Genomic DNA, 25,561 nt, shown 5'->3' with positions numbered 1-25,561 from the left:
TTCTGGCCTAAATAAATCAATGGCAATTGGACAAAAATTAATGGAGCAGGGAAGGAGAAATAGAGTTCATGATGATTGGGTGCTCCCAGAACCACATAGCTTGCTTGTGTTTTTAAAACAAAGTTTCTCTTGTGCCTATTCCAAGCTGGAATGGTAAACATTTGCACAGCCAGTGTTACTATGATAGGGTTAAGTGCAAAAGAAAAAAATGCATGGAGTCTATGCTCCAGGAAAGAAATATCGTTCATCAAAAAGTATCAGTAGCTGTTTCCAGTTTGGCTAAAATATTATTGATCAATGGCTTGGTCAGCAGGATCTACTTGAATCTGCTTCTGGTTCCTAATTCTTCCTGTTTTAAATAGCATTTGCTGCAAGAAAGGATATAGTTGTTGTTTTTTTTCAGGGCAAAGGTTTACTAAACCAAAAGACACCAGATAGGGGGTATTGGAAGGAGAAGAGAAAATACCATCCTAGCACAAACTGCATTACAAAAACAATGATTAATGAACAGAAGCAGAAGTTTAAAGGTCATAATTCTAGAATGGCTTTCCTGCTGGCAGGAACAAAGATTGTCAAAGAAGCTGATAGAGCTTGATAGGATCTTTAGGCTCCTTCCTTTGTTTACCGAAAAGATTCAATAGAAGGGATGTTTGTACAATTTTGGTCACGTAAGTGGTTTGGAAGGTCATCCCTGGGTCACATTAATATCATTTTATTCTCTAATGCTACTAGAAATTGCTGAGCAAAGAAGGTCATAGAGGGCACTCCGCTTTTCTGCTAGACTAGCGTCAATGTGCAAGCCATCCAGAACTTGTCTGCTAGCCTCCCTTTAGTACATAATTGGTGCAGGTTTTTTTGTACAGGTGCTGCGTGCTGCCAACAGAACTTTTGGTCTCATTTCTGGACCGAATTATTGTGGTTGCACGAATCTTGAATCTAATTGGGGTGGATGCAATTCAGGGGGGACATGGTAGATCAGCAAGAAGACTAAGCAGTATGATGGCTTTGATTCCTCTTGGTGTCATGCAGTAAGATCTTGTCCTCTTTTAGTCTTTATAGTTGTCTTTAAACCACTCAACAAAAAACTCAAAATCTCTCTGTTACTAGGAAGGCTGTTCAAGCATAATTCCTTAAGGAGCGTTGGGCCCTTCTGCTTGAGGAACCTCTAAAGATAGCAACTTCACTTGTCTGTGGCAACATCCCTCCTTCCAGCTCTGAGTACAATTTGGTACCATAAAAAAACAATTTGGTCATAAAAAAAATCTAAGAATAACTGACAGAATTATCAAGATAGAGGGGACTGTCTGGGGATTTCAATATGGGAGAAAGCATTTTAAAATATAACCTCTCATTTGTATAAATGCAATACTTCACTTTCTTCCTTGAGAAAATAACTTCCTCCATTGGTGAGAAGCTCTTGAGATCAGTTGGCTCCTGCAGTATATAATTAATGTAGAAAAATACAATATGTTTTAAAATTGGAACATTTTGTGCTTCTTTATAGTTGACTCCATTAATTGACGAGGCATGCAATATCCTGCTGAATAACTTAAAGATCTATGCAGAATCTGGTACTGCTTTTGACATTCAAAGGTACTTTAATAAATTATCTTCTACTGGAGAGTTTTATCATCATTGACTTGCCAAATTTCCTAAATATGATATTATTTTACAAATGTTTTAATTTTCCCTCTCCTTTTCTGTTGTCAGTTGTCACTTTCAAAGGTAGACAGGCAGGCATATATTTCTCCTATTGATTTGGTAATAATTTATTCAAAAACAGTAACTGTAACTAAAATGATTGGTACTTGTGTATCCAAAGCAAGGCTGTCTATAAATGAAATTTTAAAAATTAGAAAGGAAATAAACCCAAACTCTAACTACATTTACATGTTATGATAACACATAGTATATTGCCCAGAATCACTTCAATAGTGAGATAGGGGACATATACATTTAATAAAAAGATAAGCCTATATTACATAAACTCTGCTTTCACAAGTTACAAGTATGAGATCTAAAATACCCATTTCCTAATAGGATTAACTGCAGCTTAACATTATGGTGACACTGTAACTATGGTTTGTTGGAAGAAGTTGGATAGGTTACGTATTTATTTACAAAATATTGACTCTACATGTTAGCACAGGGGTTTCCTGTAGTTCTTCCCTGCAGATTTATTACCCAAGAGACTTGACACACAGAGGGGAAAAAAAGGATGGAGAAGCAAGAGAGGATGAAACCCACTCAGGCAAAGGTTCTGAAAGTTACGACGTTCTTCATGGGACTAAATGTGACTTTTTTGTTTTGCTTTGCTGGTCAGTGACTGTAGTAAAATGACTGACTACTCCAAGGAACCAGCATGAACAGAAAGAGTTTGGGGGTTGGACTAGAAGACCTCCAAGGTCTCTTCCAATTTTATTATTGTGGTTTTATGATAATTTGGGGTCATTGTTAATAAAAGTGTCTACTAAGTAATAAAAAGAACATTTCAGGCAGGCTGATTCAATATGATTTTTTTTCTTAATTGAGAATAAACGAATAAGAACTATTTCTGGTCAGTATATAGTGATTTTTTTAAAAAAATGTTTTAAGAAATAAAGTACTATTTAAAATGGCAGATAAAAGTGACACTGCACTTATATTTTTTTTTACTGATTAAAAACTCTTGAATACCACTTTAGCTATTTATTGTTTATATCATTTTTTTAAAAAAAACTTTAAAGCAATTAATACTACTTTTTCTTTTTAAAATGAAAAGATGTTATTACATTCATTTCAGTACCTAGTGACTGACAACTTAATATGTAAAATGTTTTCATTGCCGTTGACAACTTAAATAAGATCCATTCTGGAATTGTATTTGTGATGTCACATTCATAAATGCAATTATCACTTGATCTGGGAAGCATCAAATGATGAACCAACCCTTTGAAAATTCTGTTTAGAGAAAGGAGGGGAACTGATTTCCAGCTGTTCATGAGATTTCATTATGATAATAGGAATGGTACTGCATTTAGAGCCATGCATAAGAAATTGTGGTTTTCTATTTTATGGTTTTAAAGTATGGGATTTTTTCCCATAAAAAAGAATAAAGTTTAAAATTATCATTGAAGAAGCTACACATAGACTGGCAAGTTGTTATAAATAACTCTTGATGCTATGATGTGAATTTTAAATACTTTGACGTAAAAAAAACCCCTCAAAATGCCTTGCAGCAAAAAAAAATGTAATGAAAAAAAGGGCATATTAACATCCATGTTTTTGAATTTGTTGTAGGAATTATGGCTGCTTCATGTTGGATATAGTTGCAAGTGTAGCTTTTGGTACCCATATTGATTCTCAGAAGTCTCCTAATGACATTTTTGTTAAATACACCAGAAGATTCTTTGAACCTTTAATATTTAAACCTCTTCTCATCCTTGCTGGTAAGTATATCTCACATTGGCGACTGCATCTGTTCTTCCACATTTAATCCAAATGGATGATGAAAACATTTGAGAAATATCAGAGGAAGCAAAGAAAGATTCAAAAGCTGGCAAAATTTCTTAGCTCTTCTATTGTTAGTTATAATGCGACTGCACGTCTATTTGCATTTAGAGATGCCTAAGTATCCTCTTAGTTGCTCTGAAAGGTGTCAAGTCTCTGGGAGAGTTGGGAAACCTTTGGGAGATATCAAGTTTTCACAAAATTTTGTTATTTTTCTTTGATTTAATAACTATAAAAAGCACAGAGGATGTGTTCAATGATCTTTGCTGCAGGCAAAAACAATAACGTCTTATTAATATTTTCATGGGAATATACCTCCCATTGTGACTTACTTCCAAGTAAACATGCATAGGATTGAACTGCAAGCTATCTTTCTGTGTATGTGAAAGCAGTTTTATATTTTTTATTTTTATTTACTTTTATTTTGAATCCATCAATATAACAATAGTTACTCTGTGTAAAACAAATTCATTGTTCTTCACTTTAAGAACAATGGCTGCTTTCACTTTCACTTTCATTTTTACTTTCTGGCTGCTTACATAAGAATTACTGATTAAGCTTTAAATTTGTGCAGCGAACATAAGTAAGTTATTAATAATAACACCAGTAAGATACACTATAACACTTACAGTGTAGTTCCTATAAAGGACAAATATTTCTGGTCAAATTCCTCATATAAAAAGTCTTCACTGTCCTTCTGTTTCATAGTTCATTAATTAAATGGTATATTTACACAAAACCTTGCTACAACCATAAGACAGACCTTCTAATTGTTTCAGGATTCTATAAATATTGTTTTTGAAGAATATGCAGATGTTACTGAGTAAGGCAGACTGGGTTTCAGAGCAAGACAGATTAATGGGTATGAATTCATAACCTCCCAATCTATTTTAGAGCCATCATACATCGCAACTTGTAGCAACTTCTTAAAAAAAAACCTTGTCAAGCTATAAATTTTTTACTGAAATTATCTCACTTTTTTAGAAAGCTAGACTATTTTTAAAAAATGTTAAAAAGGGAGAAAAATAGATTTCTCAATTTGGAAGAAAAACAGTATGAAGTTAAGGGTTGGGGTTAATTGCATTAATTGATAATTGAACAACTGCTAATGTTGCTCTTTCAAAATTCTATTTAAGTTGCATTTCCATTTATAATGATCCCTCTACTTCGCATTTTGCCAAATAAGAAACGAGATGAAGTGAATGGTTTTTTTATCAGTCTCATCAAGAATATGATTACTTTGCGAGATCAGCAGGATCCAAATGAGGTAAGGCATTTTATGTGTTGCTGTACCAGACCAAAGATCTGTTTAATTTCGTTCTATATAACCAACAACAGTTAGCCATATTAGAGATATAATTCAAAAGTCAGAAAATGAATTTATTTCATTTGGGTTTGCCGTAACATTGCTGTATTTGGGTAAAAATTTATAGGATTGTGAGATTGATTCTACAATAGCCATACTGCTGTTAAGAATACATATATGAATCTCATATTTAGCAGCAGTTGTAAATTTAAATAATGTTATGCTTATTAATATTAACATTTTAGAAATCATAGTAAATATTGATATAACCTTTTTCCCTTTGTCTTTAAAGGTTTAAGGTATCTAAACATTGAGACCTTTAATAATCTCCATTCAGCACCGCATAAAAACTACCATACCTAAATAATATACTGTACTACTTGTGTTTTATAATAATAGAATAAAACAGTATTAAAGGAAAAAATCTATACATTCTCCAAAGTTATATCCCTAACATAAGGAATCTAGCCGAAACCTAAGGTGAACAGGATAACTATGAGAACTGTTGTACAACATTGGATGAGCAAGTCTGTGCTGACATCACAGAAAAAGATGATCCATACATTTTGTCTTAATGTTTGTTTTCTTGACAGATGGCCAAGGAAAAGGATTTGAAAGCATTTTGTATATATTTTCAGGCAATTTTTAGTTGTATTTTTATGTAAATATTTTATATTGTATTTGCAGCAGTTATTTTGCTAATTTACATAAAACAGTCCTATGTTATATAACTTGCATTGAAATTAATACACAAGCTTTTTTTGTTGATGAAACAGTGTACGTTAATGTTCTTTTTTTTCTGAACAATGTTAGCTATTCCTGGAAAGCTCATAAACTGGGCATTAATTCAGTAATCTTTTTCTGTTACTTTCTCTTCTCTCTTCTTCTGGCGTTTAAAAGTATTCTGCCTCTGCCTATTATAGGAATGATAACTAAACTGGCATAGGACACTGTTCAAAATGCCATAGCTGCTCAATTTAGTATTCTAAACAGCTCAGCTGATTGCTTTAACCCTGACTTCTACAAGAACATTTTGCTGGTAGTTAAAGGTTCTCATTAAAACTAGAATTGAAAATTCCACTTCAAAGTTAATGGTAATAATTTCCAGAACTGGTATTTCATCCATTTAAAAGCCTCTCTTTCTCTCCCTCCCTCTTTCCCTCTCCCCTCTCCCTCTGTTCCCTGTTATTCCAGATACTTATTTTGTATCTATTGCTTTCATTCTTGATCATATGAGCCTTGGTGGAGCAGTGGGCTAATGCCTCCTTAAGTAACACCAGCTGCCTGCAATTAGTGCAGGTTCGCATCCCACCAGGCTCAAGGTTGACTCAGCCTTCCATCCTTCCGAGGTAGGTAAAATGAGGACCCAGATTGTTGGGGGCAATTAAGCTGACTTTGTAATAATGCCGCTTGGGGGGTGTATGAAAGCCCTAATAAGCAGGCATATACATAGAATGAAGGCTATTGCTAAGCACATTGGTTTGTGCTTAAATTGTAAGCCGCCCTGAGTCTTCGGAGAAGGGCGGGATATAAATGGGATTAAAATAAATAAATAAATATATTTGATCCTTGAGTATTTATTTATTTAGTGTCTACCCCCCACTTTATTATTTTTTACAAATAACTCAAAGTGACAAACACATCCAAGATACTTTCCTTCTCCTATTTGCCCCACAACAACAATCCTGTGATGTGGGTTGGGCTGAGAAAAGGGTGATTGGCCAAAGATCACCCATCTGACTTTCTGGTTAAGGCAGGACTAGAACTCACAGTATCTCACTTTCTAGCCTGGTGCCTTAATCTCTAGAACAGTGATGGCAAACCTTTTAGAGACTGAGTGCCCAATCTACAACCCAAAACCCACTTATGTATCGTTGGGTGCCGGGTGGGCATGGCCCATTGGGTGGGTGTGGCCCATTGGGTGGGTGTGGCCCATTGGGTTGGTGTGGCCAATTGGGTGGACATGGCCCTTTGGGTGGGCATGGGTGTGGTGGTAATGGCAGACTGGTTGGGACTAAAAAGTTCAATCAATCAATTCCAACTTTGCGAGATCTTTTTTCCCCCGTGAGAAGTTAAAATTGATTGATTGATTGAATCTTTTTTTTTGCAGATGGCGGTGGAGGCCTAAAGCGAAAAGGTTTTATAAAACCCAGCTGAAGGCCTAGGACTGGGGTGACAGTGTGCGTGCCCACAGAACGGACTCTGCATGCCACCTCTGGCACGCGTGCCATAGGTTCGCCACCATGGCTCTAGACCAAACTGGCTCTAGTGTTGAAGCCCAGTTAGTGCTATGTTGTTATTGGGGATTATTGTTTTAGGGCACTTGGTGCTAGGTTTTTTTTTAGATTTTTTTTATGTATTTTTATTGTTGCTGTGAACTGCTTAGAGTTATATTGTACAAGATGGGAGACCATGTTAATTTTCTTAAATAAATAAATAAAAATCATATTAGAGGCCTTTTCTACTTCCTTCTAGTTGCAAGTCAAAATTCTTTTCTTCCAGATAGCTGTTAATAGAAAGATTCATCCTTCTCTGACTCAAGTATAATTATTGGTGCTGTGTTGCATATAAAGCACCAAAGACTTAATAGCAGCTGATTCTTGAAGCTGGTAGGAAAAACATAAGACATAGCTAGTAAAGCAATGAGTGATCTGGAAAAATAGTTTGAAAATCTGTGCTACAAGGATGGAGCAGTAGAAGACATGCATTGCACTCTGTAGAAGGTGCTAGATACAATTTTGGCATCTCAAGGTAGGACTAGAAAATCTGGAACAACTGCTGCCCATCAGTGGTGGAAACAGGATTAAAAATCTGACCTGTGTAATTCTTGCAGCCATTTGTAATATTGTTCAGAGTGACTAAGAAAGGGCTGTCAAACAGTGTTGGGTTTTTGTTCATATTGTGGAGTGAGCGGCTAAAAGGCTGAGAAGGTCACCTCAAACAGCTGGTTTGCATTATCATGAAAAGACAGAAAACTCTTACTTTTAAAATTTGCTGTGTTAATTATACAGTCAGGGAGGAGAGGATGTTCTTGTTGAATTTGTGTTTCAGATGCTAAAATAAATTGGCTTACGTTAGATGTTCTGCATCTTGACTAGAAGGAAGAAAATGGGAGCCTATTAACAGTAAATCATCCCACACCAGTTTCTGAGCCTGGTGGTAGAGCAGACCAGTGGCGTAGCGTGGGTTGTCAGCACCCGGGGCAAGGCAAGTAATTTGCGCCCCCTCGCTCTCTCACCGCACCGCACGCCTGGCACCCCCCTGGCGTAAGAAGAATCGAACCTCCCGCGATCTCCCGTCCCCCCCCACCCCCCTGAAATTCTCGCCCGTTTTCACAGACTTGTTCTTTTACACCGGCTGCAAGTACCAGGAGCCAAAGGCAGCCTCTCCGAAAGCCTCACACCCAAAGACGCAGGCACGCCCACACCGAGGAACGCCGCCGCTGCTGTTCTTTCTTTCTCGTTCGCGGGAGCGCGCGGCGGCGTGCGCATACAGAGGCGTATATAGACCCAGGGAGCTGCCGAGCCTTCCCCCACCCGGAGAGAGAAGCGTTTCTGTGTCGGCGCAGGCACAGATACCCCTCGCTCGCGAGCAGCCTTGCCCTAGCCCGCCGGTCGCGCCCCCCCAGATGTTGCGCCCGGTGCGGCCGGCCCCCCCTGCACCCCCCACGCTACGCCACTGGAGCAGACAAACCTGTTCTAGACGAAGGTGTACATTTGGGTCACAATGTGTCACAGCCTAGATGAGGGTGTAAGGATGTCTAATACAGGACACTAAGTGGATTAGGGATTTTTAAAAAAATTATGTACTTCATTGTTTTTTAAATGCAGTTTAATTACACCTTCCACCCAACATTCCAGTAGTCCTGGCAGTACTGAAAATGTATCTTTTGTAAATTGTTTTATGTGGACCTGCGTTAGTTTTAAAAGGTATGTTTCAGAAAACTTAACTAACCCAATACATTGCAGAAATCAAAACTGAATGTAGCCACTTCTGAGATTAATGTATTGAGGCGAAGCTGCTGGTGTCCTGTTTGTTTCAGCAATATATTTGTCACCCCCAATATATTTGCCCCCTCAGCAATATATATTGCACTCCCAGCAATATATTTTCCTCCATGCCCTCCCTTTCAAATTTCTTCAGAAGAGAAAAGAAGAAGGCAACAAGAATATTGTGGCTGTGTAGATTTATAAAATCTGCTATCAAGAAAAGTAGCTAGGTTTTTTTTCTGTTTTCATGAAAGCTGAGCTCATGAAGCAGAATTGCAAGAAGCTATTTTTGAAAAGCTGTATTTACAGAACAGGTACATTCTAAGGGGAAAGGAAGAAGAACTGGATAAGTAATCCTTTCAGAGAATTCTGGAATATGATGGAATTCCTATTAATTTATTGTTATTACATTAAGTGTATTTAATTAGTATTCTGCTTTTTCCGACCTTAAGATTTACCTAGATTTACCAATATACAATAACTGCAAGTGGGAAGAATCATTGTTGTCATCATCATCATTGTAACCATCAACATTTTAAATCAGCCAAGATGCTATTAATGAGACTCCTACATAAGACCATTTATATAGCTAATTTGAAAAACAGATGGGAGAAACATATGAACCAGGAGAACATGTTTACAGTAGCTGGGCTGTTGGTTGACCTGGTAAAACCACTGTGAAAAAATCCTTCTATTAAAATAGCAGCTTTTAAATCATCATCATGATTGTATCAGCACTGTGGCTGCCTGTTAAATACATGTACATTTTACAAACATTTGGTTTGTAAAGCCTATTGTTTGTGTAAGTCAGAAGAATGAAAAATGTGTTTCAGATAAGGGCCATCATAAATTTTAAATGAGTTTCATAAAAGCTACAATCAAATGTAAACTAGCCCAAATGGGGAATTTCTAAAACACACAGTTCCTCCTTGCTTTTCCCACTGCTTCCTACCATGAAAATTGTCGTGCAGATTAATAATTCATTGTTCTTGATTCAGCCCTGGAGGAACATTGACTGCAGTGGCGTTTCCATCTGAGTGGCTTTTTAAAAACTTCCAAAAAATGTAGCTATAAATTTGCTTGCTATGTAAACCCACCAACATACATTGGTTATGGTTAATTTGGTTAATTGGCTTTTTTGCTGCAGATTAATGGAAAAGGAACCTAATGGAAATTTAAACCTAAGCAGTAACTGGTGAGATGCATGGAGAATTTTGCCAACTCATTCAAACAAAATATTTAGGAAGAAGCAAAATGCCTACAAATTATATGAGAGAAAAGATTTCACTTTTAACCAGAGCCAGTTTTATTATTAAATACTGCAGATGTTTGGAGGCAGACCATGGTGTACATTGCCAGATGGAGGTTTGTCCACCTTGAATACCTCCAAACTAGTTTGATGCCCTCGGAAGCAGAAGGAGATACTTGACATGGATCCAATGACCACTTCCTCTATTAGATTCGAGACAAGAATCCATTTTGGTAGAGCAAATGAAACGAAGAGGCACCATCTGTCTTTCCCCCTCTAGTAGCAAAAGATCATGGAATGGCCTTTCAAATTTGACCTCCCTATTGTTGTTTTTCTCATCTATCTTTTTCTCAACTTTCCTCTTTCCTGCTTATTATGCAGTGTATTCCTTGTAATAGAAGCAGATGGTGGGATTTAGAAAAGAATGTCCTGATTTACATAGCCTGCTATGCTCTGATGTGTTTGTTTGGGTTTGCCTTATAATATCATATGAATATGGCTACTTTGGGTTGCAAACTTGATTGGTATATAAATACATTCAGTTGTGACATAATAAACCATAATTAACTAGTAATATATGAATTTAGTGAGGAGGAAATAGTGGTTGGCTAGTCACCTTCCCTATCAGAGCATTTACCACCCAGTGACAGGGTGGAGTTGGGTGCCTTATAAATCTAAATTATAAATAAATTTAAAAAGTATGCCTAGGCTGCAATCCTAAATATTTCAGCTATTTCTAAAATTCAAACAGGGAAATCCTTTAAATTTCTTTGTCTTTTATTTAATAGTTTATATATCATCTTATTTTTCCTTGGAACATATTCCAGGGAATCTGTCCTTCAAATTTTTCATGATTATCTCCAGACATTAAGATAATGTAATGTTTATAAGTCTTCTCTAAAAAATCTGTTGGTAACGTTTCTGGCACCCACTCTATAGGGAACAAATCTTACTGAAAACATTGGGAATAACTTCAGTGTAGACTACTCAGTTAGCATTTTGAAAGAGCTTGAGTCCAGATTTGGAGGACTGACATGCCTTCCAAATCTGGGCTCCCCAGAAACTGAACCTTATCAGTCAGCAGTAAAACAATTCTAGTGGGCTTCAGACCACAAGGAAGGGAGGGGCAGATCAGCTTCTGAAATTCCATCTTTAAAAATCATAATGATCGATGTAGTGGAGTCTGAGAATAGCCTCAAGGAACAGAAGAAAGAGCTGTAGCCAAGGCAGTAGTCAGATAAGAGTCCAAAGCAAGAGTGGAATTTGAGAAAATGTCTCATTCTTGACCCTTCCTTGTTCTCTATAAGGGAAAAGCAGACGAGGGAGGCACATTCAGAATTGCAAAATTCTATTACCATAAACCCATCATAAAAGGAGTTTTAGCATTCATAACTTTGGTATTCAAGTCTGGTCTACCTGACGGAACATGGCAATTCAAGGATGATTCAAGCATTAGCTTGAATATTTCTTTTCTAAAGCCAGTCTAATTCTTCTCTAATATGGCATTATTCAGAGATGTATGTCTATTCATTTTCAGCCAGCATGACCAATGAAAGTAAGTCAGGAAAACTACCAAGTTAGGTAGGGAATCATTAGCATAGTGAACACTGTCTTCCAAAATTAACTAAAATTAATATTTAGAGTTTTAAAGCAGAGGTCCCCAAGCTATGGGCTGTGGCCCATTACCTGGCCACTGCTCCTTGGTCGCGGGGCTGCATGAGTGCCATCATTGCCGCAAGTGTTGTGTGGGCAACAGCAACACCGCGAGTATTGTGTGGATGGCAGCAGCACCGCAAGTGGCAGGTGGGCCATGGCGTGATCCTCGTGCACGGGCGGTGGTGCAAGCCTCACACCGGGGGCAGCATCGCTGTGGGCCATGGGGGAGGCCTTGCATGAGCATGGCGCAAGCCTCATGCCAGGGGCGGCATTACTGTGGGCCATGGTGTGGGCCTCATGCAGGGGCAGCAGTGTGAGTCTTGCGCTGGGGGCGGCATCGTTGCCGCAGAGCAAGCCTGGAGGCATCACCACAAGCCTCACACAGGTGCTGCTGTTGCCGAGAGCCTCATGTGCATGCTCTCAACCCCATTTGCATGGTGCACATGCTTGCAGCCAGTTTGTATGTATGTGCGCACATGTGACCATATTCACATTTGCTCATGCACGTGTCATTCGCCTGCCTCTCCCTCTCTCACTGGGCAAACAAAAAGGTTGGAGACCCCTGTTTTAAAGAGTTTGAACAATGGCAAAATCATCACAGGCTTATCAAATTTCATGAGTTTTCACATTCTCAGACGTGAGAGTAAAGATGATTAATTGCTGTAAGATTTCAAGCAAGGTATTGCAATTTCAGAGTACTTGAGCTACTGTATTTTCATAAGGTTTTGTCATTTAAAACTATTTATTTACTTTTGTACAAGATTATGCAATGAAAATATGATTGATCCCTGATCTTAACATACAAATTCAACATGTATAATTTACACTGAAAAGAGTGAGAAGTAAACAAAGTCCTTGGCTTCCATTAATTCTGTGGAACATTAATTTTTTTTAGGTATTTCTGGCTTTTGATTAGCTGTTGCAGGGATAGAAAAGTTAGAGGGAGGAGTTGAATAATTGGCATTGTGCTTCTAAAAGATAGTAATACTAATACTAATCAGCAGCAGCAGCAGCAGAAGCAGAATAGATGAGAAAGAACTGGAGAAGATAACAAAATACAAAGACCTACAAATAGAAATAGAGTGTGGCAAAGGCAAGCAAGGGTAGTACCAATAGTAATAGGCCCCTTGGGTGCAATCCGAAAACAACTGGAGCATCACTTGAACACCACTGGCATTGACAAATTCGCCATTAGTCAATTACAAAAGGCGGCCTTACTAGGAACTGCTTCCATCCTGCGATGATATCTGTAATACCATCAAACATCCACAATTGCCTATCTCAGGTCCTTGGTAAGGACTCGATAGGTAGACAAAATGCCAAATCCAGTCTGAACATCTGGCTGACTGTGCGATGATCAATAACAACAACAACAACAACAACAACAACAATAAAGTTGGAAGGGACCTTGGAGGTCATCTAGTCCAGCCCCCTGCTCAGGCAGGAAACCCTATACCATTTCAGATAAATGGCTGACCAGTCTCCTCTTAAAAACTTCCAGTGTTGGAGCATTCACAACTTCTGGAGGCAAGTTGTTCCACTGGTTAATTGTTCTAACAGTCAGGAAGTTTCTCCTTAGTTCCAGGTTGCTTCTCTCCTTGATTAGATTCCATTCTTTGCTTCTTGTCCTGCCTTCGGGTGCTTTGGAGAATAGCTTGACTCCCTCTTCTTTGTGGCAGCCCCTGAGATATTGGAACACTGCTATCATGTCACCCCTCACCCTTCTCTTCATTAAACTAGACATACCTTGTTGAATCCTTGTTGATTTTCTCAGTCCTGTTTCTGATTATCTTTCAGGTATTGTACTATATCTAAATATATTCAAGCATAGAAGTGGAAACTCACTTCTTTGAGAAAGCATTCAGTATTTCCAGTTAAAGACAGATATCAGAGTCCAATTTGAAGGAAAAAAACACACCAAAAGACTGATATTTAATATTTCTTTTTTAAATAGTAGAACAGGGTTACAAGATGTATCCATGTTTTATATTCCTATATTTTGTTGGACATTATTTACTTAGTGAAGTTTGGAAATAAAAATGATGAAAATAGAAAAAAAGGTAATTTCTGGATTTCATTATTGGAAAAAGGTTGTATAAGGTGGTTCTTGTAAGGTTAAGAAGGGAGAGAGGTAATGATTTTGTTTCTAACTGCTGTAAGGAAGAGCAGATGCCTTTTAGTTAAGTAACTTTTTTTCTTTCTTTAACTATATCCTTGCTGCATTTTTTCTTCTTTTCTTTCTATAATTATGTATTTGTTTTTTTCAGTTACGTAAAAACTTTTAATAGAAATTAATAATAAAAAGAGAAACCCAGTAGTGATTAAAGCATCAGGCTGGAAACTGGGAGCCTGGGAGTTCTAGTCTCACCATCTTTGGTTAGGCACTTTCTCTCAGCCCCCAGAAGCAGATAGTGACAAACTACTGCTGAAAAGCCTTACCAAGCCGAGACAATCTTTAAAAATCAGACATGACTGAACAGAAGAAATATTTTAAAAAATATTAACAAAAAATAAGGTCTTAAAGAAAGTTTTTTGCATGGTTTGTATTTGTCCTTTACGTGACATAAAGTTTATTATTTACATTAATGAAGAATTGCTTCCTAGGTAATCAGACAGTGATTACAAAGTCCAATGAACAGAAGAGACATGGCCCAGAGCTATTATGTCACAAGCAATAACAGAAGGGATTATTATCTACAATACCATAAAGTCAAGCATTTTATTCTCTTGCAAAACTATGTTGGGCTAGACATTCTGTAATAGCAGCATCCGTTGATTTTGTGGTAAATGCTTTGTCGTCATACCCCACCCCTAGAAAAAGAATATATGATATTTAATGATATGCCTCCTAGTTTAGTGCTTTTGTTGCACTTTTCTGTAATTTAATTATTGCCTAGATGAGCAAAATGAACAGAGTGTTCTACATGGCTGGTTTTCAGTGAAAAAAAGATATGGAAGGTATGAATCTATTCTCTCTAGTCTTTGTTCTATTCTAATCTCTATTCTATTTCCTTTCCCGTCCCATCCTATCCGCATCCCATCCATTTCCCAACATATTTAAAAATAGTACGTATGAGTCTAATTTATTTTATATTCATACTACTTTGTGAAGCATAGAGCCTATTTAATATGTTTGCTTGATATTTTATAGCAATATCCCACAGATTTGCTCCAAGAAGCAATCTTTTTTCTCCGTCCTTTTATCGTATTAATATGTTATCGTTACTCAGAATTAAGAAGCTCAAACTCTTTGAACCTTCCCAAATATGTCAGTGCTTGCATCCCAGCCTATAATCATAGCAACAAAATATGATCAAAAACCTAGGTTATCTGAGGAAGTTATCAGGTCATGTGAAGGATCTACTTGTTCACCGCCCTGAGTCCTTAGGGAGAAGGGCGGTATACAAATCAAATAAATAAATAAATAAATAAATAAATAAATAAATAAATAAATAAATAAATAAATACTTTTTGTTTCAGTTGTTGACTCTTTGTGGCCCTGAATGAAAAGGTTGAGACATCAGTGAAGCCAAGAACAAAAATTTAGATCAGATATGTCAGAGTATAGCTGAGATATCAGATTCTAAAGAAAATAGGGCTGTCAAAAGAAGTTCCAATGATGGTCCAGCTCCATTTGTTTGACTTTTATCAACCAAAAATGAGTTGCACTTGAAACTGTGACTATAAAAAGCATCTTTGTACTGTGGGCTTGTGGTATAGAAGATAAAAAGGAAGAACATGCAAAAAGAGAAAGTAATTTTCTAAAATGCGAGCGGCTGATATTTCTTACTACCGAAAATGTTCTTTGGAACTGCAGGCTCCTCCTTCCAAGGCATTAAGCCTAATAAATACTTGGCACATTAAAATGCTGAGAACAAGCTGGAGCAATCTGTAGAAATAATAGCCTTTCATACATGATTGGATTCTTTTTCTAAGAATTGGAATGTCTAAAATATTTATCACAATTAACGTCCCTGAAAAGGAAGCTTGTGTTCTTGGTTCTGAAAAGTGTTGGGTTCTTAAAAATAAAAGCTATTTGTACTTGGAAGAGCTAGTTTTTGGAAGAGCTAGATTGTCCTTTTTTTTGGTCCCTCTCAGAAGGTTAAGCACTGAGTCTTGACTGCTGATTACTCCAGCTCATTATATTCCTCTGAGCCCTTAAATAGGCCTGCTCATTTAACTTGGCCTTTTATCCCTGCCTTCAGGAAGTTTGGTGTGAACTTTGCTGTCTTCTGTGATAGTACTGAGTACAACTGGCAACAATGTGAAGCACTCAGGGATCTTATAAATTCAGTCAAGAAAGAAAAATATTCAATTTTGTTTTCATAATTTCTATAACAAATGTGTACGGCCACTTTCCTTCTTTCTGCAGACTTTCTTCCCAACTCTGCAGAGATCTATTCCAAACAACTGCATCACAAACAGCTAAAGCCAGAGTTCAAGGAAAGTTAAGTGCATTTAAGTGATACTGAAATCAATGAAATTTCAGTACATCAGTTAAAATGCTTATATTCAATTGATTTCATTTAATTTTGTCTGGATTGTGTCCTAAGGCTAGACCTGAGTTATGGTTTGAAGAACTTAATATTGTTTTCCTATAATATATATACATACTACTTTTGTCATCTCTGCTTCCAAACTCAGAAATGAATCTGAACATATTGTGAATAGAATAAAATAGAGCGGGAAGGGACTTTGGAGGTCTTCTAGTCCAACCCCTGCTCAAGCAGGAGAACCTCCTTTTTGAATATTTTTGAAGGTTGCATGAAAGTCCATATATGAGCAACATAGACTATCTTCAATTTCCTGAAAACTAATTATTGTTTCCTCCTTACAACCCGCATCTAAGAAGGAAAGCCAATGTCTAAATAATTTGTTGAAGATCTCTATGGGGGATTTAGAGTACTAGGTGGCAAATGAAACTTGTAAATATAGTGGATATAACGAAAACCCTATGGAAGAGAATTGGTGGAATACAATCATTTTGGGAGTTGCCCTCGGACAGGTTGTGCAGTAAACAAATTTATTAAATAAATTTTGGAATACAAACTTTATAGGAAAGACAAAGAAACATTGGTAGAAGAAGCTGATTTTATATCAAGGAGGGTATAAAATTTAACATTTATTTATTAATTAGATTTCTATACCGCCCTATTCCCGAAGGACTCAGGGCAGTTTACAGGGCAAAGTTAAAAACAGTTAAAACAGTACAAAAGTTAGAATACAGCTAAAATTAAAATAGAATTAAATAACATTAGCCCAAATTTAAAATTTAATTTAAAATTTAAAAATTTAAAACCCCTCAGTCCAGGCCAGCTAAATCAAACAACCAGGTTTTTAGGTCCCGGCAAAACGAACAAAGGTCGGGGGCGGTCCGGAGTTCCACAGGCAGGTCATTCCACAGGGCAGGCGCGCCCACAGAGAATGCCCTCCCCCTAGGGATAACCCGCCAGCACTCACTGACCGGCGGCACCCTAAGGAGGCCCTCCCTGTGGGAGCGCACAGGACGATGGGAGATTGATGCTGGCAGCAGGTGCTCCCTAAGATAACCCGGACCCATGCCATTTAACATTGAAAGACCAAATTCCTTATAGAGTCATTATGGTTAACAATATCTGATCACAAATGTAAATTAGTCCTGAGCAGAGAGGAGAGTGGCCTAGACTTAATTCTAAGTAGCGGCAATGATCTGGTGCAAGTTGTAGCCAGTCGTAGGAAACTGGACATAATACTTTTAGCAGCACTGTGGAATACAGTCCCATTTGATTACAAAAAAGGAAGCTTCTAAAAAATGAGGGCATTCGTGAAAAATTCTGAAAAATCCAGGAAGAGACTAGCATAGCATCCCAATAATGTACAAGAAGTTGTTAAACCTTAGTAGATTTTGTGAGGGGAGAACACAAGGGAAAAATATCACCTTCCCCAAAAACTTGATGCTTGACAATAATCTTAAAGGAAACCATAGGACAATTCGTATAAATGGATTGGAAACAGAAAACCAAGCAGGGAAGCAATTGGGCAGTGAAATAATAACAGAATGAAAGGATTTTTGAGGCAGATATGTTGCATTTGCCTTTACTAGGAAAGAGATTGTACTGAACCTCTATTGATTTTTCTCAGAGAAGGAATCTAAACAATTAAAATAAATGGGGATAAGCAGGGAAATTATGCTAGATCATCTTGAGATGATCTGCTGTAATGGAGACCTGATTACACCCGCCCAAGTGTTCAACACCAGGCTGTTAAGAAAATTGCAATGCTTCCTGTGCTACCTCTCATTGGAGCCTTTCCTCCAGCATCAACATGGCAGAGTTGCCAATAAAGCAACAATCTTGACACAGGTATGGGAGGAGAGGAGGTTTTTTTTGCAGCTCTGCAATCACCAGTGAATGGAGACGTGCAGCAAACAAAAGAAAGGCACTTTTTTCTTCAGAGGGAGGAGAAGGGGGGGGGGACTGCAGAGACCCAGTAAGGAAAAGCACAACTTTGGAAAGGTGCAAGAGCTCTGCATATTAGCAATTAACAAGCAATAACAGGAAAAAGAAATCCTGGAGAGATAAATCAAGACAGGCTCTGTAAGGAGCAAACATTGATATGTAATAGCACAGTAATGGTATAGAACAGGGGTCCCTAAGCCCCAGTCTGTGGACCAGTACCCGGCTGTGGCATGCCAGCAACCAGGCCACACAAACAAGCAAAGCCCCATCCACAGGATGCAGGCAGTACACAAAACCAGGCTCCCTCCGGTCCACGGAAAACCTCTCTCCACAGAACCAGTCCCTAGTGCCCCAAAGGTTGGGGACCTCTAGTATAGAATATAGGATAGAGGCCTATATAGTAAAAGAATATAAGTAATAGCAATAGAAATATATGTAAATAAGGTAGAGGTAATACACACACACACAAACACTTTATACATCACTTTTATAAAATACCTTTGTTTTACAAAAAAATATATATCTCTACATCTCTTATAGAGAGCTATAAAGAAACTACCCAGTCCAGGATCCAGTGCCTCTCTCTTGAGCCGGGGTCAACTTAATTGGGTATGATTTTAAAAAGAACCTGTGTCACTAAGAATTCTGAAAGAATTCATATGTGAAATTTCTGGCAGAGTATGTATTATCACTCAAATTAGGCTCTGTGCCACAGAATAAAAAGGTAGCCAGTGTGACACTATTTTTTAAAAGTAGATCCAAGCAGTGCTTTTTTTGTAAAAGAAAAAAGGTGCCGGAACTCACACACATCATACAACCCGCCTTGCCTACCCTACAAGGTTCCATCAAAAAAAGGTGCCGGAACTCCGTTCTGAGCGTTCTGTGAGAAAAAAAGCCCTGGATCCAAGGATGTTGCAGGAAATTATAGATCAACAAGTTTATAGTTCCACTCAAGTTGGCAGAAACAGTAATTGAAGAAGATAGACAGACAGGCAGGCAGACAGACAGACAGACAGCTTGGATATTTGCTTGCAGATGTTTTATTACCATACTAGGTAATGTAATGTTATTACTTAGTTGGATAATGAAACATCTGCAAATAAACAAACTCAGCATCAAGGACTCCACAACACATGTGGGTGTAGATAATCCAGTTGACATTTATATAGTTAGTTTTTCAAAAAGCCTTTAACAACATTCTTCATCAAAGGCTCCTGAGTAAACTTAGTGGTCATGGAATAAGAAGGCCACATCTTTTGCAAATTGCTAAGTGGCTAACAGAAAACAAAGAACAGGAATAAAGAAACATTTTCTCAATGGGAGGAAGGAAGGAAGAAGGCTCCATCAACGATCTGTCTTGGCATCAGTGCTTTTAACTTGCTTGCAAACGATATTGGATTAGGAGCAACCAGTGAGATAATCAAGCCTGTAGGCAATAAAATGAAGAACTCTAGAAGTATCTCTTTTAAGTGGATGGTTAATCAAAAAGGCAAATAAACGCAATTTAAGTAAAGGTAAACTAATGCCCATTAGGATGAGAATCAGTAACATCACACATACATTAGTGGGTCCGAATTATCTCTATCCATGAAAATGATTTTGGGGGGGAATGGAAAGCTCAGTGAAGAAGCCCATCCAGTTTATAGCAGCTACAGAAGGCAGTCTTCATGCTAGAAATCATTAAGAGTCTGAAAATAAAAATGCTAATCTTTCTAATGCCCTTATTAATTCTATGGTATGTTTACATCTGAAGTATTGTGTGTAATTATATTACACTTGTAGTTGTCGAATAGAATAGAATAGAATAGAATAGAATAGAATAGAATAGAATAGAATAGAATAGAATAGAATAATAGAATAGAATAGAATAGAATAGAATAGAATAGAATAGAATAGAATAGAATAGAATAGAATAGAATAGAATAGAATAGAATAGAATAGAATAGAATAGAATAGAATAGAGCTGGAAGGGACCTTGAAGGTCTTCTAGTCCAACCCCCTGCTCAAGCAGGAGAACCTATACAGTTTCAGACAAGTGACTGTCTAGTCTCTTCTTAAAAATCTCCAGTGATGGAGCACCCAAGATGTCTGAAGGCAAGCTGTTCCACTGGTTAATTCCTCACTGTCAGGAAGTTTCTCCTTAATTCCAGGTTGCTTCTCTCTTTGATCAGTTTCCAACCATTGTTTCTTGTCCTGCCCTCTGGTGCTTTGGTGAATAGTTTGATGCCCTCTTCTTTGTGGCAGCCCCTCAAATACTGGAACACTGCTACCATGTCACCCCTGTTTCTTCTTGTCTTTAGGCTAGCCGAACCCAAGTCCAGCAGCCATTCTTCATATGTTTTAGTCTCCAAGCGTTGGATCATCTTAGTTGCTCTTCTCTGAACTTTTTCCAAGGTCTCAACATCTTTTTTGTAGTATGGTGACCAAAATTGGTTGCAGTATTCCAGGTGTGGTCTTACTATAGTTTTATAAAGCGGTACTAATACTTCATGTGATCTTGATTCTATGCCTCTGTTTATACAATCCAGGATTAGATTGTATTAGCTTTTTGGCGGCGGCTGCACACTGCTGGCTCATATTCAAGACTCCAAGGTCCCTCTCACAGTTACTGTTTTTGAGCCTAGGTCTCGCCTAATCTATACTTATACCTTTGATCCTTTTTTCCACATTAAATTTCATTTTGTTGGATAAGGCCCATTGTTCAAATTTGGATCCTGAGCTCGTCTTCTGGGGTGTTAATTAGTCCTGCCAGGTTAGTGTCATGTGCAAATTTGATGGGTTCCCCTTCTATTCCCTCATCTAAGTCATTTATGAAAATATTGGAAAAGTACTGGGCCTAGACGGAGCCTTGTGGTACCCCACTCCTCTTCATGTGGATGTAGTGCCATTGAGGACTACTCATTGAATTTGGTTTGTCAGCCAGCTACAAATCCATCTGGTGGTGATGTTGTCTACTCCACCTTTTTCTAGCTTACTAAGCAGCAGGTTGTGGTCTACTTTGTCAAATGTCTTACTGAATATAAGTATACTATATCCACAGTATTTTGCTGGTCTACTAATTTAGTCACTTTATTAAAGAATGAAATAAGATTGGTTTGGCATGATCTGTTTTTAACAAACCCCATGCTGCTACTAGTTATAACATTGTTTGCTTCTAGTTGTTCACAGATCTGCTTTTTGATTATCTTGTCCAGTATCATCCCAGGTATTGATGTTAGACTGAGTCCGCTTTTTTTGGATCTGCTTTTTTTTTCTTTCTTAAAGATGGGAACCATATCAGCCCTTTTCCAATCCTCAGGTACTTGCCCGGTGCTCCAGGATTTTTGAAAGATATGGTGCAATGGTTCTGAGATAACATCTGCCAGCTCCTTCAAAACTCTGGGATGTAATCTGTCAGGTCCTGGTGATTTATATTCGTTAAGGTTGGATAGGTGTTCTTTTACCATTTTCTTGTTTATTTTAATTTTTGTTTCTAGTTTGTCTTTTGCAGTAGTTTTGTGTGTGTGTGTTGGGCTATAAGAAGACTGATGCAAAGAATGAGTTAAGCAGCTCTCCTTTCTCCCTACTGCCTGTTACTTCCTTGCCATCTTCTCTCTTTAGTGGACCTACAGTTTCCTTGACTTTTTTCTTGTTATTAATATGTTGAAAGACTCTTTTTTATTATCCTTGATTTCTGTTGCAAGTCTTTGTTCATTGTGAGCCTTTGCTTTCCTGACTTCATCTTTGCATGTTCTGGCTGTCTATAAATCCATCAATAGTTTCTACTCTTGAAGATTCAATGTTTCTCCAAATATTGGTTGCAAGGGAACAACAATTGGAGAGGAATATTTATCTATAGCTACTCCTTGAAGTATGACCAGTCATTTAATGGCTGTCCAAAGTTATGACAGACACCTGCCCCAAAAGCTACATACAACCCCATTTCAAAGTTAAGGCAGCTGCAGTGCCCCTGCAATCATTCATTCTTACAGCAGTCCCCTGTTTAAAACCAACCCCACAAGCCCATCCCCCATCAGAATTATCTTTGAAGATCACCAGACCTCATATTGGGGAAGGAGGGCAGGCACACATTCCTGGGCCACATGAGAGAAACCCAGAAGTGCCTGCCTTTTCATCATGCTGCACAAAATAGTGTCTGCTTCTGAGTTATCACTGTGTGGCCCAGGGATAAGCCATTTCATTTTGCTAATTTAACAAGGTCTGCATGGTGCTGTAAAAGCTTTCAGAAGCTTTTTGTACTGCTTCTTTAAGAAGCAAAATAGTCCACATGGCAGCAACCTGGAAAAAGCCACCATTTTATACTGCCCACTTGAGGGAGCCTTGGTGGAGCAGTGGGCTGATGCCTCCTTAAGTAACACCAGCTGCCTGTAATTAGTGCAGGTTCGCATCCCACCAGGCTCAAGGTTGACTCAGCCTTCCATCCTTCCCAGGTAGGTAAAATGAGGACCCAGATTGTTGGGGGCAATTAAGCTGACTTTGTAATAATGCCGCTTGGGGTGTGTGTGAAAGCCCTAACAAGCAGGCATATACATAGAATGAAGGCTACTGCTAAGCTTGTAAGCCGCCCTGAGTCTTCGGAGAAGGGCGGGATATAAATGTAATAAAAATAAAAATAAATAAATAAATAAATAAATAAATAAATAAAATGGCAGCCTTGTGACAAACTGCTTAATTTCACTGCATTAATGAAGTCTGCAGAGGCAGCCCTGAGCCTATGCTAGACTTCCAAGGGTCTCCCACAACCCTGAAGCACCCAACTCTGTTTTAACAAAGTGCATTTTTGCTTAATAGCTGTTTCAGGAAAATAGGGGTTGTTGTTGTTGTTAGCTGTGAAATCGTGTCCGACCCATCGCGACCCTATGGACAACGTTTTTCCAGGCCTTCCTGTCCTCTACCATCTTCTGGAGTCCATTTAAGCTCACACCCACTGCTTCAGTGACTCCATCCAGCCACCTCATTCTCTGTCGTCCCCTTCTTCTCTTGCCCTCAATCTTTCCCAGCATTAGGCTCTTTTCCAGTGAGGGGTAAAGATCGTTAAGCAAGGCCATTTTGCTTAACGGCCATTGTGACATGTGGCCCTAATGGGCAGGCTCCATTAGGATCGTATCTTGATGACTATCTGTATTTATTCCTCTTGCAAGCATCCCAGGGACACCTGTTTGGCCACTGTGAGAAACTGAATCTTAGACCAAGACAAATCCTGGCCAGTAGAGCAGTTTTATGTTCCAGCTAAATTAATATTTAGTGACCAAGTAATGCAAGTAAAGAAGTTAACATTGGTGCACTGTGTGTTGATTATTAATTTTTTTCCTTCAAAGGTTATTTTTTTTCATTTCCATTGCTTTCAGTACTTTTGTTTTTCTTTAAAGCGGTATTTCTCAACTTTAGCAACGTTGAGATGTCTGGACATCAACTCCCAGCATTTTCCAGCCAGCGTACTGTCTGGGGAATTCTGGGAGTTGACATCCAGACATCTCAACGCTGCTAAGGTTGAGAAACACTGCTTTAAAGCAAGTGCAGGGAGTAAGATCATTATGCCCCATTCCCATTGAGTATTCTTTCCCTCTTTATCTGTCAAAATCCCTAAATCCATGTCAAATACCACCCATTAATACACATAAAGATAAATAAATGCTGGTTCAGTGGGAGAGGAGAAATGTTTTACAGACCTATCAAAGCAAGGTTTCAGTGTGGAACTGTGTCAAGGGACTGCCCACTCACATAATCCTCTCTGGAAGTGGATCCACTCACCGAAAATCTAGAATCTATCTGAATATATAAAACACTTATATTACAATCACAACAGCTTAAATGAGACAAGAACATATACTAACGACTATAGTGTCCTGTCATATATTTGGTTAATGCAAAATTAAATCTTGTTTTATTCTGCTGTCCTTACAACACTGTTAGCTGACTTGTTCTCAGCCTTATCTCCTATAGTCACTTGCATAATATTTGTATAACTCTTCCCAGCTTTTCCTCTTCCTGCCTTGCTATCTTTAACCCTGGCAAGCTGTTGACTAGAATTTGGATATATTTTTCTGGGGATATAAATCAGACTTGCTAGAGATGTCCATTGAAATTGAATGGCCAACAAATTCGAATGAGTGAATGAACAAAGAAACAGAAAAATAAATTAAATATTAGAACTCTTGGTGTTCTTTCCAACATGGCTCCTTCCCTCCCTCTCTCCTGGGCATAATTTCAAAGGTTTTAATTAGCCATAGTTTGCTATTTTGCTGAAATTAAGAAATGACGAAATCTGGATGGGGACATACCAGTAACTTGGAGTATTGTTCAGAGTATATTTAATAGTGTGACTTCATACTGAATACAGCAGTCATTGCCTCCCAGATCAAGCAAAATGTGGATCCATGGAGATTCTGGCGTTTTGCTTAAAACAAGTGGACAAAAGGAACATTTACTTAAGGATGAGACTTGTTCATAACTTATCTTGTAAATAGTTTAATGGAGTCATTGACATATAGTTGCAAATATATATCTTGTGCATTCTGATAGGAATTTTGCAATACTACAAGGTAGAATATCGTCCTCCCAAAAACAATTGCAGAAATATACTGCTGTAGTATCAATCAATATCCTTTATTACCATCAGTTGACTAGAATTTAATGCTTTGATATTGTTTTTCCATTGTAAACACTGTATCCAGCCAACAGCAAATTACATTCCTATAATATTGCTATCTTAATCATTATGGACTATCCATATAGGATGTTAAGAGACATTGCAGTTTATCAGGGAAATGGGGTGCAGGTCTTGGAAATGGCTAAGCCAATTATTTCCTCAGAATTTAGATTGAGAGCCCAGAATTAGTTTTGTTGAACAACCCCCTCCCCTCCTGCCCAAGAAACATTATGGATGGCCTTTCCTTCTAGCTGAGTCATGCCACTTAACCAGCTGTAGAGTCAAAGTGCAGTATGTTAAATATTTCTGCTCCTTTGTTTCTCACCATTCCCATCTCAATAATCTGATAATGCCCTTTGACCTATATAATGAATTATTCCTTCACACTCTTATCTCATTTGCCCTTTCCTCCTGCCTCTTGCCCTCCCTCTATTTCCTATCATGATTTCAGGAATGTAATTTGAAATATTTAGTTTGCTCTTTTTAACTGTTATAAGGAAGCATAATCAACCCTGTTTCAGCTTGCACTAGCATCTGAAGTAATTGTAGATTTGCAACTATTTTGCATCTCATTTTTTTTCTGACAAAATTACACAAGAGTTTCAAGAACTGAAAATGACTTAATGCCACAATGTACTTACCAGTGCATGGGAAACTAGACTAAATGTCCATGCCAGCTTTAATAAATTGTTGTCAAGTAGATTTCTGCTGAAAGTTGCTTTCAGCAATATTTATTTATTGAATATCCCATGCATAGGGCAAGAGCTGAATGGTGATGAAAATGTA

The 25,561-nt window shown here is 38.0% G+C and overlaps 1 protein-coding gene across 1 annotated transcript in view; it reads left to right on the top strand.

Moving 5' to 3' along the window:
• TBXAS1 (thromboxane A synthase 1) overlaps positions 1–25,561 on the top strand; it is a 251,158-nt gene that overhangs the window by 160,809 nt on the left and 64,788 nt on the right. Inside the window, exons 7-9 of the mRNA XM_081331580.1 lie at positions 1,505–1,593; positions 3,280–3,428; positions 4,626–4,756. Of these exons, the coding sequence (XP_081187706.1) occupies positions 1,505–1,593; positions 3,280–3,428; positions 4,626–4,756 (369 nt within the window). The remainder of the gene's footprint in view (positions 1–1,504; positions 1,594–3,279; positions 3,429–4,625; positions 4,757–25,561) is intronic.

Source organism: Vipera berus (assembly GCF_964194415.1).
Source record: "Vipera berus genome assembly, chromosome: 6".
NCBI lineage: Eukaryota > Metazoa > Chordata > Lepidosauria > Squamata > Viperidae > Vipera > Vipera berus.
The sequence above is the reverse complement of the archived record's forward strand: the minus strand, read 5'-3'. Positions and strand labels throughout refer to the sequence as shown.